Source organism: Anomalospiza imberbis, chromosome 1, assembly GCF_031753505.1.
Source record: "Anomalospiza imberbis isolate Cuckoo-Finch-1a 21T00152 chromosome 1, ASM3175350v1, whole genome shotgun sequence".
NCBI classification, from domain to species: Eukaryota; Metazoa; Chordata; class Aves; order Passeriformes; family Viduidae; genus Anomalospiza; species Anomalospiza imberbis.
The window spans coordinates 13,344,628-13,359,817 of NC_089681.1; the positions used below are offsets into that span (position 1 = coordinate 13,344,628).

Genomic DNA, 15,190 nt, shown 5'->3' on the forward strand with positions numbered 1-15,190 from the left:
AGATTAGTGGTAGCCACTAAAAAAAAATCAACAGTTTTCAAGAACAAGAAAACAAGAAAATACATTTAAAAAGCCGTGTTTCTCCTTCTATTGTAAATTTTACTCAAGAGGCTTAATAAGAACCTATTGTGTATTACTGATCACACAATAGTCAACACTTGTACAAAACCCTTCCAGTGGAGCACAGGACAAATATCCTGCAGACACTGGGGATTCTGTGCTCATTTGACTGCATCAGTAGTATCTCTCCAACAAATACAAATACAAATGCTGCTGCTGTGACCAGCTCTACACCCTCTGTATTCTACCACTTCCAAACATGCAGAGATAACTTTAAATCTATATAATGCTGATGCCATTTGGATTTTGCCTTTCTGCTTTTATATGTTCTCTCTCTTCTTCACACATATATTTGTAACTCTGTCAACTATTGTATTAGTAGCTAGTTTTCACAATACTTTTCCATGGCCTTTCCCTAAGCAGAAAGACAAAATTCCACAGCTCCAAGCCCCAGGAGGCACAAGGCCCCAGGCTATCTTGGTTCTTCCTGACAACCAAGGCCCAGAACAACTCTTCGAGATACATTTTCATGGACAAAGTACAACTAGCTGAAGGGGGGCTCCAGAGAAGGGGCTTGTCCTTGGGGGAATTACATTACCACTTGTCTTCCTAAGTGCTTTTTATCAATTATGCTAATCTCCTAAAACCTATAAATATACTCACCCCTAGAGGGGTGGGCTTTTGTGGACATCATTCCATAACTGCCTCTGAAGGCCTTCATTAAAGATCCTCTTTTATATTACCTCTTTGTTAAATTATCTCAAGTTCCATTTCCAGGTTGGGAAAAGGGCAACACTGCCAGTACCCATTCCATAATTAAGCTTCTGTCCTGTTATACAACTCTGCATTTTTTTTCAAAAATAAATATACAAGTTCATATACAACTCTCAATTTTTTCCTGCCCCTAAACCTGAAAAAATATCAGTTACCAATATGAGCCATCCTCATCTGCATACTTGTTTAAAAAATTGTCTTAAGTTGGCAACAGAAATAGTCACTGTTCCTTGGAATCTACATTAATTATATATTAGACTATGTATAAACAATGAGACTATGAAAGAAGGCAAAATTCAGCACATCACTGTCCTAGGTAAGTACTTTAAGCATTGATTTACTACCAAGTTCCTTTTAGCCTGATGTTTTCAAGTGCCTGCAAACCTCACAGTCACTGCTTGTACAGTGCCTCCACTTGCAGGGCTGACTAAGAAACTTCCCCTGGCCTTGGTCTTCACTGATTCTCTTCTCCCACTTTCTGAATCATATTTCTATGCACTGGCACAAGGAGTGAGAGTCAGATGCTATCACTGCAGCCCTACAGGGAGCACGTTCTCAACCACAGGTTTAACAGGTGAATGGAGGCATTCAGCACTTCTTAATAGTCTGTATTTTCCCAGGAAGAGATTGAAATTAAATGTAAATGCCCCGAAGAACCTCTGGAAATGCTTAAACAAGAAGGGAAGCACCTCAGTGAAGCAGACTGGAATTCCATCTGCAGAAATAAACCTCTGTGCCATGGATTTTACAATCACCTTAGAAAGATGTGTGGAAATTGGATCTTAACTGACAGACAGGACACAAAAATGCTTTAAAGGACACGCCTTATTTCCCCAAAGCTTGTCATAATGTTACAATTTTTCTTCCTACAAGTTTGCTTAGCTGAACTTGCATTCATCAAATCTTCTTGTGTCAATGAAGATTAAAATCACTGACTTCATTTCATTGATGTTAGAAAGAGAATCTCAGAAATGTACAGAAAAAACTCACCATATACACATATATCTATATACACACACATATATACAAAATACACGTACCAGAAATAACCTTGGGTTTCTTAGCCATATATTCCTTCCATTTCTTGGTGCTCAGCTGGGCAGGAGAGGGGATCACTACACTGCTTACATAACATGGCAACGTAAATAAAGCTCCCACCTAAATAAGGAGAGCAAATATAAGACATGCAATATTAGTGAAACCTGTTTTACACTTCATTCTTGAGCTACTGATTTAGTATTACTTCAAATCTAGTTTAATTGAAGAAAAACATCTCCACTTAACATATTCACATCAATTCACATCAATCAAAATGGAACTGCATTTGACACAAAAGCTGTAAAAATTGTGTTTACTTTTTGGTCCAATTGAGAGATCATTAACTGCTGAATTTCCATTTCATACATAAAAAGCTATTTATTATGTATTGCAAGAGTCTCCACAACCTGGCTACAAATGTTTTTGTAGAGCAGTATCCAGAATGAAAAGAGAACTCAAAGAGAATAGTTGGCATCAGTGATGTTGCATTCCTATGGAAAAAAATCTTTTTTTTTTCCTTCCTACATATTATCCCTGTCCCTTAACCAGATACTGCACTATGTCTATGTTTCTACACAGACTTCAGGCCAATAAGCACTAACAGAAAAATTGCAGAAATATTTGAATACTCAAGCAATAATGCAATACTATTACAGGTATTACAAAAGCTTACAAACGTGCAATATTTCCAGTAGGAGACTGAAAAAAATCCCTATGAGAAACTTATTTTCAAAATATATTCAATTCAACATGTGCAGATTCTGAAAAGTAACCTGAGAATGTGTTTTCACTGTTTGGGCTTCTTCTTTAAAAACACTAGTAGAAATGCGAGCCCTTCGAATGTAAAAGGTGTATGACCAAGTGTTCAGTGTTCTTAAGTAAAGTGAAGATTACCTGGGATATTTACCAATATAAAACCATTTTTAAAGATATTTTTGGTACAGCATTAGAAAAAGGACCTTTTCATTTTCTGGCTAAGCTAATGGAGAATGGAGTAGCAGGGGAGAAAAAGAGTTACTAAAAACCCAAATAACAAACTGTAAATGAAACATACAGCCTGATAATGGGATACCATCTCCACAGTAAACAAAAACATATGTTATTCATAATAACTGTATCAGCATTTTCAAAGTGCAGGTTTTGTTTTGAATACCATAGATTTATTTTATAAACACTAAAAATCTTTTCTAATCAAGATGTATTACCTTGTATGTAAAGGTGATAGAATGTTCAGGAAAAACATCTTCAAACTAATACTCTGGCTATGAATAATCTCACTATCATCCAAGGCAGAGGAAGGAGGGAAAAAGTAGAACTGTAAATGTTTCATGAACTCTTTTTATCCAAAATCCGAATATGCACATATAAAATAAAAAAGCTTACCATTTCACAGTATCTAGATATATTTTGTAGGCTGCACACATGCCTGCCTTTTGCTAAAAAAAATCAATAGCTCAATTATGATAGCACAGAAATTATCTGTCAAGATAGGATTAGAAAATGTTTTAGGAGATTGAAACTTAGCAGAGATAAAGAGAAAACTGTTCAGGGGGTATGTATAGCATGGACCTTTGAAATCCATCTTTGCTTTAGAACTAAATTTTGAAGAAGCTTAGACAGAGACTAGGTTTAAAAATATTATTCCCACATCTTTTATAAGCAATACACATACCTTCATTTTTCTGCTATACATAAAGAAAAAGTTTTTACCTTGCCAGAGAGAAAAGAAATCTGGTCCAAAAGCAGTGTAGATGTCTCCTTGGTATTCTTTCTTGACAGGCTCCTGAATAGAACAGTTTAAGGAATCTCATCTTCACAAAGAACTATGCACCTCTATTTTACAAATCAGGTTACCATCATATTTGAAAGAAGCACTGCAAGCATCTAAATTTTGATACTACAGTATCAAAAAACAAAAAACTCACCTTTACAGGTAAAGTGATACTTGAAAATGTTATACGACAAAATACCCCACTAACATCTCTATTCTAGCCTGACAGAAACAGTTCTTTATATATTCAAAATCATAGCAAGCATATACATCCTAAGGTATTATTGGTACACCAACACTAGGACCAAAAGTACATACTTTCAAAAACCAATAGTAATATATCTTGAGATCTCTGCAGCACACACACTCAAGAGAGAACTCTGCTAAACCTTGCCACAGATTTTGCCACTGCACAATAAAAACATGGTTTGTAAACAAATGTTCCTATCTTGTGAAGCATGCTACATTCATTCAGTAGAAGGGCTTGAGGTTTTTAAACTTACACAGAATAAACATTTCTCTATTCTTTTCCCACAAAGATCATGCACATCAACAGACAAATTATATGAGCAATAGTATCAACACACAGGTACTGCTAATGTATTTTAAATTTCAAAATCAAAAATCCAGTTGTGAAGAATCACTATGATTATTTTGTCAGATTAGCACGGAATGAGCCCTTGCCTATCCTCATCTGTCTGCTGCTTGCATGGGTAGATGCTAATCTTTTTCTTTCTGCTATAGACAATTATCAGTAGTAGTTTAGATCCTTAAAAAAAGATACAGTTCAAACTCCAGATCTGATATAAAAATGGAAGGTAGATCAGAGAGCACCACCATCTGTAAAAATTCCAATGCAGGACCATAATAATGAAAAACCTGAAAAGAGATCAAATAAAACCCTAAATATATAACACTATAATATAACACTATACAGGATGTTATATCAGCAGAAGTTCCTCAAGCATTTTGCTGGAGGCATTACCCTTGCAGATAACATCTGGAAGAGGTATAAAGGAATACAAAAATATTTCACAACACCATACGAAATTATATTAAAAAAGAGGAAGGTATTAAATATTTTTTGACAAATCTGACTTTGAAGAATGTCAACAACGGGTATCAAATGAATTCTAATTCTTACCCAAAATAAAATACGATCTACCAGGAACAGACAAATGCAATAGAAATGCACATGTTTTAACAATGAAAATAACAAACTCCAAACTGATAAATATTTTCCTAACACTCATTTTTGTTTTCATTAATACATATGATTCTGGAGTTCCCATCAATTACTACTTCCAGTAGAAAACATGAAACAGCAAGAGTGTAAAAAAAACCAAACTCAAACTTTTAAAATTAAGTAGGAAGGGTTAGATAAATACAGAATTCATAATTTAACTATTTTGAGTATTAAACTGAACAAAATCTTGATTTCTACTTTAAAAAAAATCTGGTATTGTATTCCTAAGAACAAACAGGTGAAGTTTTAAGGGCCATTTCTGACAACATATATGTACAAAAGAAGTACTCCTCAATTTTATCCAATCATTATTTCTACACTTAACTTTCAGTTCTAAGGTTACCCCAATTACTAATTTTCTCTAGAAAGTAAAACAGATGACTTGTAAAACTCAAAGAAAGATCAAGAATAATACTTACTTCTGGCAAAGTATCAGTATTCCTTGATTGCCACTCTTTTTTAACAGCAAAGCAGGGCCTTAAACTTGCAGTCCTGAATGTCTTGGCTGAAGTGCTCTTTATACAGAATTCTGGAAAATCTACTCCCGATCCAAACTGGGAAAAAAAAAAAAAGAAGACAATAAATGTGTCAAAAAGAGATAAAAAATTATTTCTCTTTAGCCAGTTAGATGTGTTACTACTTTTAACAATTAACAATTAATATTATTTTTATTAGATCTGTAAAACCAAGAAAAAAATACTAGACTTACATAACCAATTATTCAATCTAAAACCATAATACTGAAAACGTGAACAATATCACAAAGCTCTCAGGTTTTGCAGAAACATTAGACATATGCTTGCAACAATGAGTTACAGTTACATGACAATGATTTGTGATAGATACAAAACAATCTAATTTTGAACAGTAACTTTTAAGAAAAATATTTCAGAGGGGAGCATCTAGATTTCTGAAGTTCAGATTTTGATGCACTGATCTCACTTAGCCTTTCATCCTGCCACCCACCTAGACACATTACACATTACTTTGAATTACATAGTTGAAACCAAACTTGGCTTAAGGCATGAAATGCACTGCAATATAAATGCTTTAAGTAAGGCACGCAGATGCTTTAAAAAATAATCACCATAATAATAAAATAAAAGTTATTTTACCTTTCTTTCCCATATCCGAATCTTTCCTCTCCAGAGTTCATTTAAATCAATAATATTAATGATATCATCTGATGATACGAAGTCTGCTGACAGATAGTCTGCAATCTTTTGCCAGCTACTGTAAAAATATCAAATTTAGCATTACAAAGAAACATGCAGTGCAGTTTGACTGAATTTACCTATGACCTCTTAGCACTGAACAATCTTGTGTATGTCAAGACAGACAAAAAAGCTTTATATTCCACAAAGTAAAAAATATTATAGAATTGCTTGTTCAGGATCTGTAAAGGAAGTTGTTAATATGCTCCATGAAAGTGACAGCAAAGAACTTTGACATCAAATAGGACTGGCAATAGCAAGCTGCAAGCACAGCGTAGTAATGTTGGGTGCTAGAAGCTGCAGCAAAGCCTGGCAGCCATTAGTGGGGCTATCACTGGTCTGTCCAGATGGTTTGTAGTTAACCCTCTAAATGGAGATATGACTGCAGCACAAGCATTATCCAAATTCAACAAGAGAGAACAGCTGGTGTCTGTGGGTTCTGCTGGCGGTCTGTCTTCTAAGGGAAATCAGCACCATCAACAGAACAGGAAGAATAACTGAAATATCTTTCATCAGAGATCTTGTATACCCAAATAATCTCATTTTACATAACAGTCAGCAGAAAAAAGTTCTTCAGTCAAAAGCTGGTTCCACAAGATGATATCGATGAGCACTGAGATCGAGTGTTCATGGAAGCCACTGAGAACTTTCTCATCCTCCACATACCTCAGGAAATACTGTATAGTAGATATATTGCTTATTCTATCCAAGGACTGAACATTCACCTTTTTAAACAGTTTTATTAATTTAGGATTAAGCTTAACCATGTATTCTATGAAGCAAATTTCAATCACTTGGGCATTGAGGGGAAGGAAAGTGGAGACATTGCCAAGTTGTTCAGTATCCATACAATCATTCACTTCATATCACTTTATATCATATCACTTGGGGATAAAAACCCCAAATCACTGTGGTTTATATGGAGAGATATATCATGGCCTTTATATGTGAATTAGAAGAGGACAGTAAATTGCTGGAATTAACTTCAACTTGAATTAATAACTCAGTAACTCTTCATATTAACAGAATCTTGAAAAACATACAGAAGTAATAGAGCATTTATACTCGTTTTTCAAAAGGGACAAATGAGGCACTCTACTTTTCCTCCCTGAAAAGTAACACCAAAGGCAATATAAAATTTAAAGTAAAATCAGCAGTAGTATGGCTTTATTTTTAAATAAAAAACTACAATCAACAAGTTATCCCAAAGCATAATACAACATGAAAACATTGTATGCACACTGAATCCATGGAAAGGGAAAATCTTTGCTCCCACAGAAAACAAGAAGTGCAGAGGACTGGCTTTTTTGCCTGCTTCTCTGGTTAGGACATGCATTTACAATAAATCAGGATGAGTAATTCCTCCCTTCATACAATAACACAACTAATTTATGTATTTTCAAAGTGTACATATAAAGTACTCAACATGCTGTTTTTATTTCAAGCCACTGATCTATGCTAACATAGCAGAAGTAACCTTGATTTAGCCCTGAAATAAATGCCATACCCTTTAGCATCACTTGCTGCAATAGTGATCTGTGCAGAGTGCCACTCTCTCAGGTGTTTCAGGGCACCAATAGCAGGTAAGCAGTCCTTTAACTTGGGTCCATCACATTCAACAGCCTGCAGGATTACATCAACCGTTGCTCTGCCTATAAAATAGTTGTGTATGACTCAAATATCATGATTCAGTAAATTTTTCAGTCATTTGAAGATAGAATAATGTTGGTTATCATTGATTGCACTAAAACCAGTAACTTAAAGATTTAAAACACTTTTCACACATTTTAGCTCATCTCTTGCTGCTCCTCTTAGATGAACACAAAATATTTCACCATTCCCTCTCTGAGAGTGGTTCTGTCCCTTTCTCCTCTCTCACTCAGCACTGACAGATGAGATTTGTCTCTTGTACAACTAAGCCATGCCCTTTTCCTACCTTTAAGACTCCAAGCTGCTATTTTTCACTCTTCTTTAGTTCCTTTGTTATTCCAAATCAACTGCTGCAATATTATATAACCCTAACATGCAAGGTGATCGGTATCTCCAGTTTACAAAATCCCAGTCCAACAGTTGTGATGTATTTTCCCTCTCATCTTTTTGGCTCACAAGCAAACAGCTGTCAAATCAGATGTAACTGTAACCTGATATCAACATCTTCTTCTTTTTAAAATAAGAAATTTCCTGTGTTGAGTTTTGTATTGCTTACTGTCTATGATTACTTTGGTGCCATTTCAGATGGATAAATTTATTATATAAATAGCTATTTTAAACTCTACTGAACTACAGCCTGCCAAAGAAACAAGCAGCAAACTAGTCCTCCAGCTGATCTGCAATGCCAATCATGCTCAAGTTCCTAAACTACCTTCAAGAGCTACATTAAGTTAATTCAGCTACCAAACTAACGTTCTCTGAACTTTTCCATTCACCATGCTTTTACCAGATGAGCTTTTAGATCAGTAACTAACAAGATAAACTCCAATGAGATTGGTTTTTAAAGACAGATTACCTGGGGCAGGCAATTTATCAGCTAATTGATGCAGACTTTCAGCAGCTTCATCATAAATACTAAAAATGAAGAACAAAACGTTACCTGATGTATCTTACATCTTTAAAACTCTGCATAAACATACCTAGGCTATGAGAAATCATCTCCTCTTTTACTAAGACAGAAGTAGGCCTAATGACATCAAAATAATCTGAAGTAAAACTGGAAGTAGGATTCAAGAGTAATTAGCTGTTAGGAAACTGTTCTGTTATCCTATAAAAATCATCTGTAAAAAAATTAAAGCTATGCTAAACAGAATAAAAGTATTATCAGTACTAGTAGGGGATTGTTCGTAATTAACTCTTGCTTTGGTAGTAACTCTCACTTGTTAAACTTTCTTGATCCCCTGGGGTCTTCCCAGTTAATGTCAGATCACTGTTCTTTAAATAAAAATAATCATACACATACTCAGTCAGAGACAGTGATTCCTGACTGTTACTGTCATCTTCCTCAAAATTTTGTGTGGTTCCCAGGCTCTCATCAATGCTTGCTTGGTAAGAGTCTTCATTTTTCTGTGTGTCAACATTTATTTCCTCCCAGTCAGAACTGCAGAACTAATCAAACAAAAATATTTAAATAAGCAAAAAGAGTTTTGAACATCACAGTTTTAGCTTGTTCTACAGTCAGGCAAATGATTGAAGAACTTATACTCTAAAAAAGTTTGTCTTACCTGATAATAACCACAAATGACATGACTTGCAAAATACCATTTCTTTGCACTTGGAATACCAGCCACTGAGCAAGCTGCAAAGAGATAAAACAATTATTTAAATTAACCAATTCACTACAATCTATTCTTCCTATTATAATGAACACCTCTGTTTAAAAGACTCTGTAAGTCATTTTATGTGCAAGAATTGCTTGAGTTCTACTTCCCTTTGGCACCGTAATTAAGCTCTAAATATATTAAGGTGTAGGTAAGTGTCTTGGCAAGTGTCTATTACTGACCCTCTGACTGTTAGTAAGTAAGAAAACATTTGACCTCTTCTTTGTTCTGAGTAATATTGCTTTCCCTTTGCACAATCTGTATCAGACCTGAACTAAACAACAGCTTTCATAAATATGATTTAGAATTCACAAAATGAGATGCTCTATCAACATTTCTATGCAATAAAGAGTGCAGAACTCCCTGCTCCATGAATTTTAAGACCTTATAGTGATTTTCCCACATAAATCCCAATTATATGACATCTGTGACAAGATGAGCTTATAGCAGTAGATATCCAAACCAAGTAAAGAACTAAGAAAGCATCTTTTGGATTAAAAAAACCCAAAACAACAAAACACAAACAAGCAGCCCCTAAAAGTACTAAATCAGACCTTAAGACATCTCTTCTAAGGTGAAAAAATGATTTAATTTTATAGATGAATGTTCTGAATTGTTACCCAACAGACAACTATTGTTTCTATTGAAAAAATCAGAAGACATTATAGGAGTAATTAAAATATCCCGCTTCCCACTGACTTGAGAAACAAGCCCTTTCCTACTCTTCCTTGCTCAACTGGAGTGAAATTTGTCAACTCTTCAAAACCCTTCCCCTTCATTTCTCACAGCCAATCAATGTAATCATCTCCTGACACCTTCGCTGCTGAAATGATGTCAGTTTCTCCACAGAAACAGCAGCAGCAGGAACAGGCCCATACCACAGCAACTGGGTTTACTTAAATTTCTGACTTGTTTCCCCGAACAGAACATGTGTAGGCCAATTCTTCGACAGCATTTGCCCTACCTCAGTGTGCATTGCCATATTTACCTGGGAATATGCTCACATCTGCATTTATAGATGCATTATAATTTTCTTTCAGGAACTGATACATGTGTGCAGCAGTCCCAGCTAAAAAAGAAAATAATTAAAATTACTGAATTATGGTAGTTCAATCTTACTTTATTGCAAATACAGTATAAAGTTCAGTGTGATCGGAAAGTGAATTTAGGGGAGAAGCGAGTTGGTTGGGGTTTTTAACAGAACTATCACCTGCAGATATGCAGTTTAAAAACACAAATTTTACTAAGTTCTCCTTTAAGTCACGCTCAGGAACGCATTACGGAGTTACATGGCATCACCGCAATAAAGCAGGAGCCCCCCTGAAGTTTCTGCAGGTTAAAGGCACCAAAGACTCTCAGCCTGAAAGCAAAGGGGTGTTTAGGGAGGCGGGAGCCAGGAGAGCCCCGCGGCCGCCAGAACAGCGCCCGCCCGCCCCGGCCCAGCTCTCGCCGGGCCCGCGGCCCCAGCCCCGTCCCCCGCGGTACCTGCGGCGGTCGCTGCCGCGGGCCCGCCCTCGGCCCTGCGCTCGCCCCAGCTCAGGAGCAGCACGTAGCGGTCCATGGCCGCCCGGGACCGCGGCGGGCGCCGCTCCGAAGGTCCCGCGCTGCCGCCCGGGCGCCGCCCTCCGCAGCGCAGCGCTTCCGCTTCCCGCGGCCCCGGCGCGGCGCTCCCTGCGCGCCCCGCGGCATGGCGAGTTACAGCAGGGCGGCCCAGGTGAGCGCGGCCTCCCCCGCGGGCCGTGCGGGGCCTTCGCTGCCTCCGGGACAGGGCCCGGGGCCGGGAGGGAGCGGGCGGGCACGGAGGATCCGCAGGCGCCCAGGGGAGCGCCCCGGGGCTGCCCCCGGTGTCGGGCCCGAGGGGGCCGCTGGCAGGAACCGCTGCGTGCGACGCGCCTGGGGGCCGGGAGAGCCGCGGCTCCGGCTGTGCGCCGTCCGAAAGCTGCGTGTGGGGAGCCGTGCCCTTCGCCGGGACGGAAGGAGACCTTGGCCCTTCAATATCCGCAGCGATGTTACGGTTCAAGGAGCGGTAATGGAAGCTTGCAGCAGACCTACACTTTTGAAACAAAGCCCTCAGGGCCGGTAACCTGTCAGCGGTGTTATCCATGTACATCGCGCTGCAGTGTAGCGCAGTGCTCCGTCCTTTTAAAGGGGGTTTGAAGGGGGTGGTGCTGCATATCAGTATTCCTTCTAGTATTTTTGGATGTAAAAGAAGTGTTGATTTAATTGAGGAAGACAGATCATGAGGCAATGTGAGCTTTCCCTGTGATGAGTACTGACTCTTTCTTTTCAGCAATGGGCTACTTTTGGTAGAGCCTGGTACCTCCTCGACGCAAAGATGCAACCCCCAGGAAAAATAGCAGCTGCCACTGTGATCAGACTCGAAGGCAGACATAAACCTATTTATCATGCACTAAGTGAGTATTGCAATGGATGAAAGCAAATTTGCTTTTCTTCAACATGCATGTTTCTTCCAATTTCAGTTTTAAAATCAAACCTGATATAAAAGATTACATTTGTCAATTGTTTATAAATTAAAAATTAATTGGTTTTCTTTCATATTTTTTCCATCATACCCCTCCACAACCTAATGCTGTTTCTTTACCAATACCTATAAAGGATGTTAGGAATTTGTAATTCATTTTGGGTAACTGAATTACAGTGGGTTCTTCTTTCATTTTTTAAAAAACCTCAGAACATGTTTTGTTGCTCTTAAATGTAAAGATTTAGTTCATAGTGCACATAAAGAAATATCTGAGTGCTTCCTTTCAGTAGGTGTCCAGGACCACAGTCTTGGAGTGCTTCATTCTGAATAAGATACCAAAGAGTCCTGTTTTCATGAGGCAATGGGCACAAACTGAAACCCAGGATACTCTGAACATCAGATAAGATATTTTTTACTGTGAGAGTAGTGGGAAGTCGTTGTCCAAGAGGTGGTGAAGTCTCCATCTTGGAGATTTTCAGAAGCTGGTCCTGCTTTGAGCACTGGGTATTTTTGACATGACCTTCAAAGGCCCCTTCTGCCTTACATTCTGTGATGAGGAGGCTGGGATCTGTCCTTAAATGGGTGACAATCATTGTTGAAAGGTATCTTGTTTAAGCAAAACCATCATTTTGTTTTTCTGCAAATTAGAGATTCAGCTATAAAGATGCATCTGTAATCCTGTTCATTACCTGTAATGCTGTAGTGCCTGTTTCATGGGGATGAGCATTTTATAAATAATAAAAAGGTGATCTTTCACACCACTGGTACAATGTTTCCTGTAGTACCCATGCAAATTTTTCCAGAGACATTACTGAAACTTAAAGGAAGCCTTGAAGTTGGCTCATACATGTTGAAGTGTACGTAGTAAAATTATACACGATCTATTTCACATTAGGAGGTAGGATTGTTGTAAAGATGTAGGATGTTGTAAAGACCTTTAAATGTCAGAGTTCTGCTGTTGCAAATTTTGTTGCATCCACAAGGTGTCACTGGAGACTTAAGGCTGTCTTGAGAAATAAAGCAGATGCTGAGATGAAAATGCTTTGGTGACCCTGTGCAAAAGAGCTTTGGTACTTTTATGTCTGTGAAGTTATTAAGTCTTGGGAAGTATTTCAAGGATAACTTCATTTTGTTTAAAATGTTCTGTAAATCTGTGCTAATTGCTTTACACATGTTGACACCAATTGGTTGGTTACTGCTACTGAGACATTTAGGAGAGCAAAGTATGCAGGAACTTGTGGTTTATGTACTTGATGCTTCTTTTGCTTTTTTTTTTCTTTTTTTTGAACTAACAAATATTTTAGTGTCTGTGAGATACCAGGTCCCTGGACAGAATAATATCAGGAAGATTATTTTACTGTTTAGTTTTTAATTTGGTTTTTGTGAATTCAGTGTTCATGCAAGTGGAAAACTGTTGGCAGAAATTTCCTTAAGATGAGCTTATTGTGTCATCTTCCTAACCAAAACATCAAAAAGTCACAAAGTCCTTGGGAACTGACCCAGTGTCAGTTCCCTGATATTTATGAAGACATACAGTGTTTTTAGAACTGAACTGTCAGCAGTGAAAGGCTGCAGCAATAAAGATATGTAAAATGCATTTGCATTTCAGCTGTAATTGAAATTGGAGCATTAAAAGAATACAAGATTAAAAATAATAAAACACTTAAGGTGTGAAACTTTGATTAATTACATGCACCTATAAAAAATTCTTGGTCAATTTAAACCCTGCTTTGTATAGCTGTTTTGTTACCTACTCAAAAATGTTTTAATCAGGTGAGCCTCTTCAAATACTTGTGTTCTAATGTGGTGATGCAAATGAGGCTGAACTTTGGAGAAATCATTTTCACTTCAGTTGAATTGGTGATTCCAGCTTATACAGCTGATCAAGATCATTACTTCTGAAATTAACATCTACATCTTTTCTCCTATTTATGTAATATTTTTGAGATAATAGAGGTTTTGCAAGCACTTTATTACAGCAGAAACCTTATTAAACCAACCCTGTTTCTGGCAGGGTGTTGGTAATAGATTATAAACCTTGCACTTAAAGAACTTTTGATGTTAAAGTTGCTGATATAGCTCTAAACATACATGTATATTTGCTTCCGTTTGATAGATTAAAATGTGGGGTTTTTCCCAACAGAGCTGTAGGGGGTGGTGGTTTTAGGGCTTTTTCCCTCTACCACTTCCCTCAATGCAATATTTTTGTTTGTTTTATATATTTAGCCTGAGAGTGTAACTACTTAATAGAAGTATTTTACTTACCCAAAATGTTCAGTCCTTCAGTAAACACAGATACTGTTTTTATGAGAAAGTAAAAAAAAAAAAAAAAATTTAGTATCATTTGGAACTAACCTTTTTTTCCTGGTTTTTTTTTGTTTGTTTGTTTTTTTTTTAATGTAGGTGCATAGGCAGCATAATGTGTTGAATAGAATAGAAATTTGCCTGTAAGCCAGATTTCCAGATCTTAGCTGAATAATTGCAATGGTTTAGTTATCTGGCCTGATGGTATTCTACCTGCTTACCTGCCTTCTAACCTGGTAGTCTTAAAAATAGTAATTAAGGTTGGTATTTAAGTGCTGGTTTGGATGGTGCAACTTGAAAAGCTCAGATTTTTAAATTTCAGGTTTTTGGAAGGTGTATTTATATGCTACTCTGCATGTATTGCACACGTAATAGTTGTTACTTTGATTAATTCCCTCTGTGGTTTTCTTTAACATCTTCCACTTACTTCTACCTTGCAGATGACTGTGGAGATCATGTTGTCATAATAAATACAAAACATATTGCCTTCTCTGGTAACAAATGGGAACAGAAAGTATATTCTTCACATACTGGGTAAGCTTTATAGTAAATAAAGCTTGTGGTAATGAGCTTGTGGTAAATTTCATGTCATATTTTCTTAATAGTTGAAGTCTTTTTTAGCATATTGCTTTAAAAGGGAATTCCTGCTCTAATTTTTAGGGGATTTTTTTTTTGTTTGTTTATTTGCATGTGTTATTATGTTTTAAATGGTGTAAAGCTTTCTCCGCCTTTTTATTTTTTTATTTTTGTTGGGTTTTTTTAGGGAAATAATCTAATTCAAAAGTAGTCAGAACAATTGAATAAGTTAACAGATTTGGTGAGTGAGGTTGTGTCTTGTGTTAACCTCTGGACCCAGTGATCTGGACTATTCTGTTTACTGTGTAATAGAAGATATTTGTATTGGAACTACACATTATATATATATATATATATAAAATCACCAACTTTAATTACCTAATCCTACCAGGACCTATTTACCTAAGAGTAAAT

The 15,190-nt window shown here is 37.0% G+C and overlaps 2 protein-coding genes across 4 annotated transcripts in view; one reads left to right on the forward strand and one right to left on the reverse strand.

Moving 5' to 3' along the window:
- MTBP (MDM2 binding protein) overlaps positions 1-11,012 on the reverse strand; it is a 29,030-nt gene extending 18,018 nt beyond the window's left edge. Inside the window, exons 1-11 of one of the 3 annotated variants that reach the window (XM_068182192.1) lie at positions 10,900-11,012; positions 10,403-10,483; positions 9,319-9,392; positions 9,057-9,202; positions 8,610-8,668; positions 7,611-7,755; positions 6,005-6,122; positions 5,309-5,443; positions 4,428-4,522; positions 3,583-3,655; positions 1,875-1,992 (exon numbers count right to left, since the gene is read on the reverse strand). In XM_068182192.1, the coding sequence (XP_068038293.1) occupies positions 1,875-1,992; positions 3,583-3,655; positions 4,428-4,522; positions 5,309-5,443; positions 6,005-6,122; positions 7,611-7,755; positions 8,610-8,668; positions 9,057-9,202; positions 9,319-9,392; positions 10,403-10,483; positions 10,900-10,975 (1,120 nt within the window). In that variant the 5' untranslated portion in view covers positions 10,976-11,012. Of the gene's footprint in view, positions 1-1,874; positions 1,993-3,582; positions 3,656-4,427; positions 4,523-5,308; positions 5,444-6,004; positions 6,123-7,610; positions 7,756-8,609; positions 8,669-9,056; positions 9,203-9,318; positions 9,393-10,402; positions 10,484-10,624; positions 10,739-10,899 lie in introns of those variants that run through there. The other 2 variants (XM_068182182.1, XM_068182175.1) reach the window with 2 other exon arrangements.
- MRPL13 (mitochondrial ribosomal protein L13) overlaps positions 10,992-15,190 on the forward strand; it is a 28,292-nt gene continuing 24,093 nt past the window's right edge. The window contains exons 1-3 of the mRNA XM_068182213.1: positions 10,992-11,128; positions 11,705-11,828; positions 14,641-14,734. Of these exons, the coding sequence (XP_068038314.1) occupies positions 11,102-11,128; positions 11,705-11,828; positions 14,641-14,734 (245 nt within the window). The 5' untranslated portion in view covers positions 10,992-11,101. The remainder of the gene's footprint in view (positions 11,129-11,704; positions 11,829-14,640; positions 14,735-15,190) is intronic.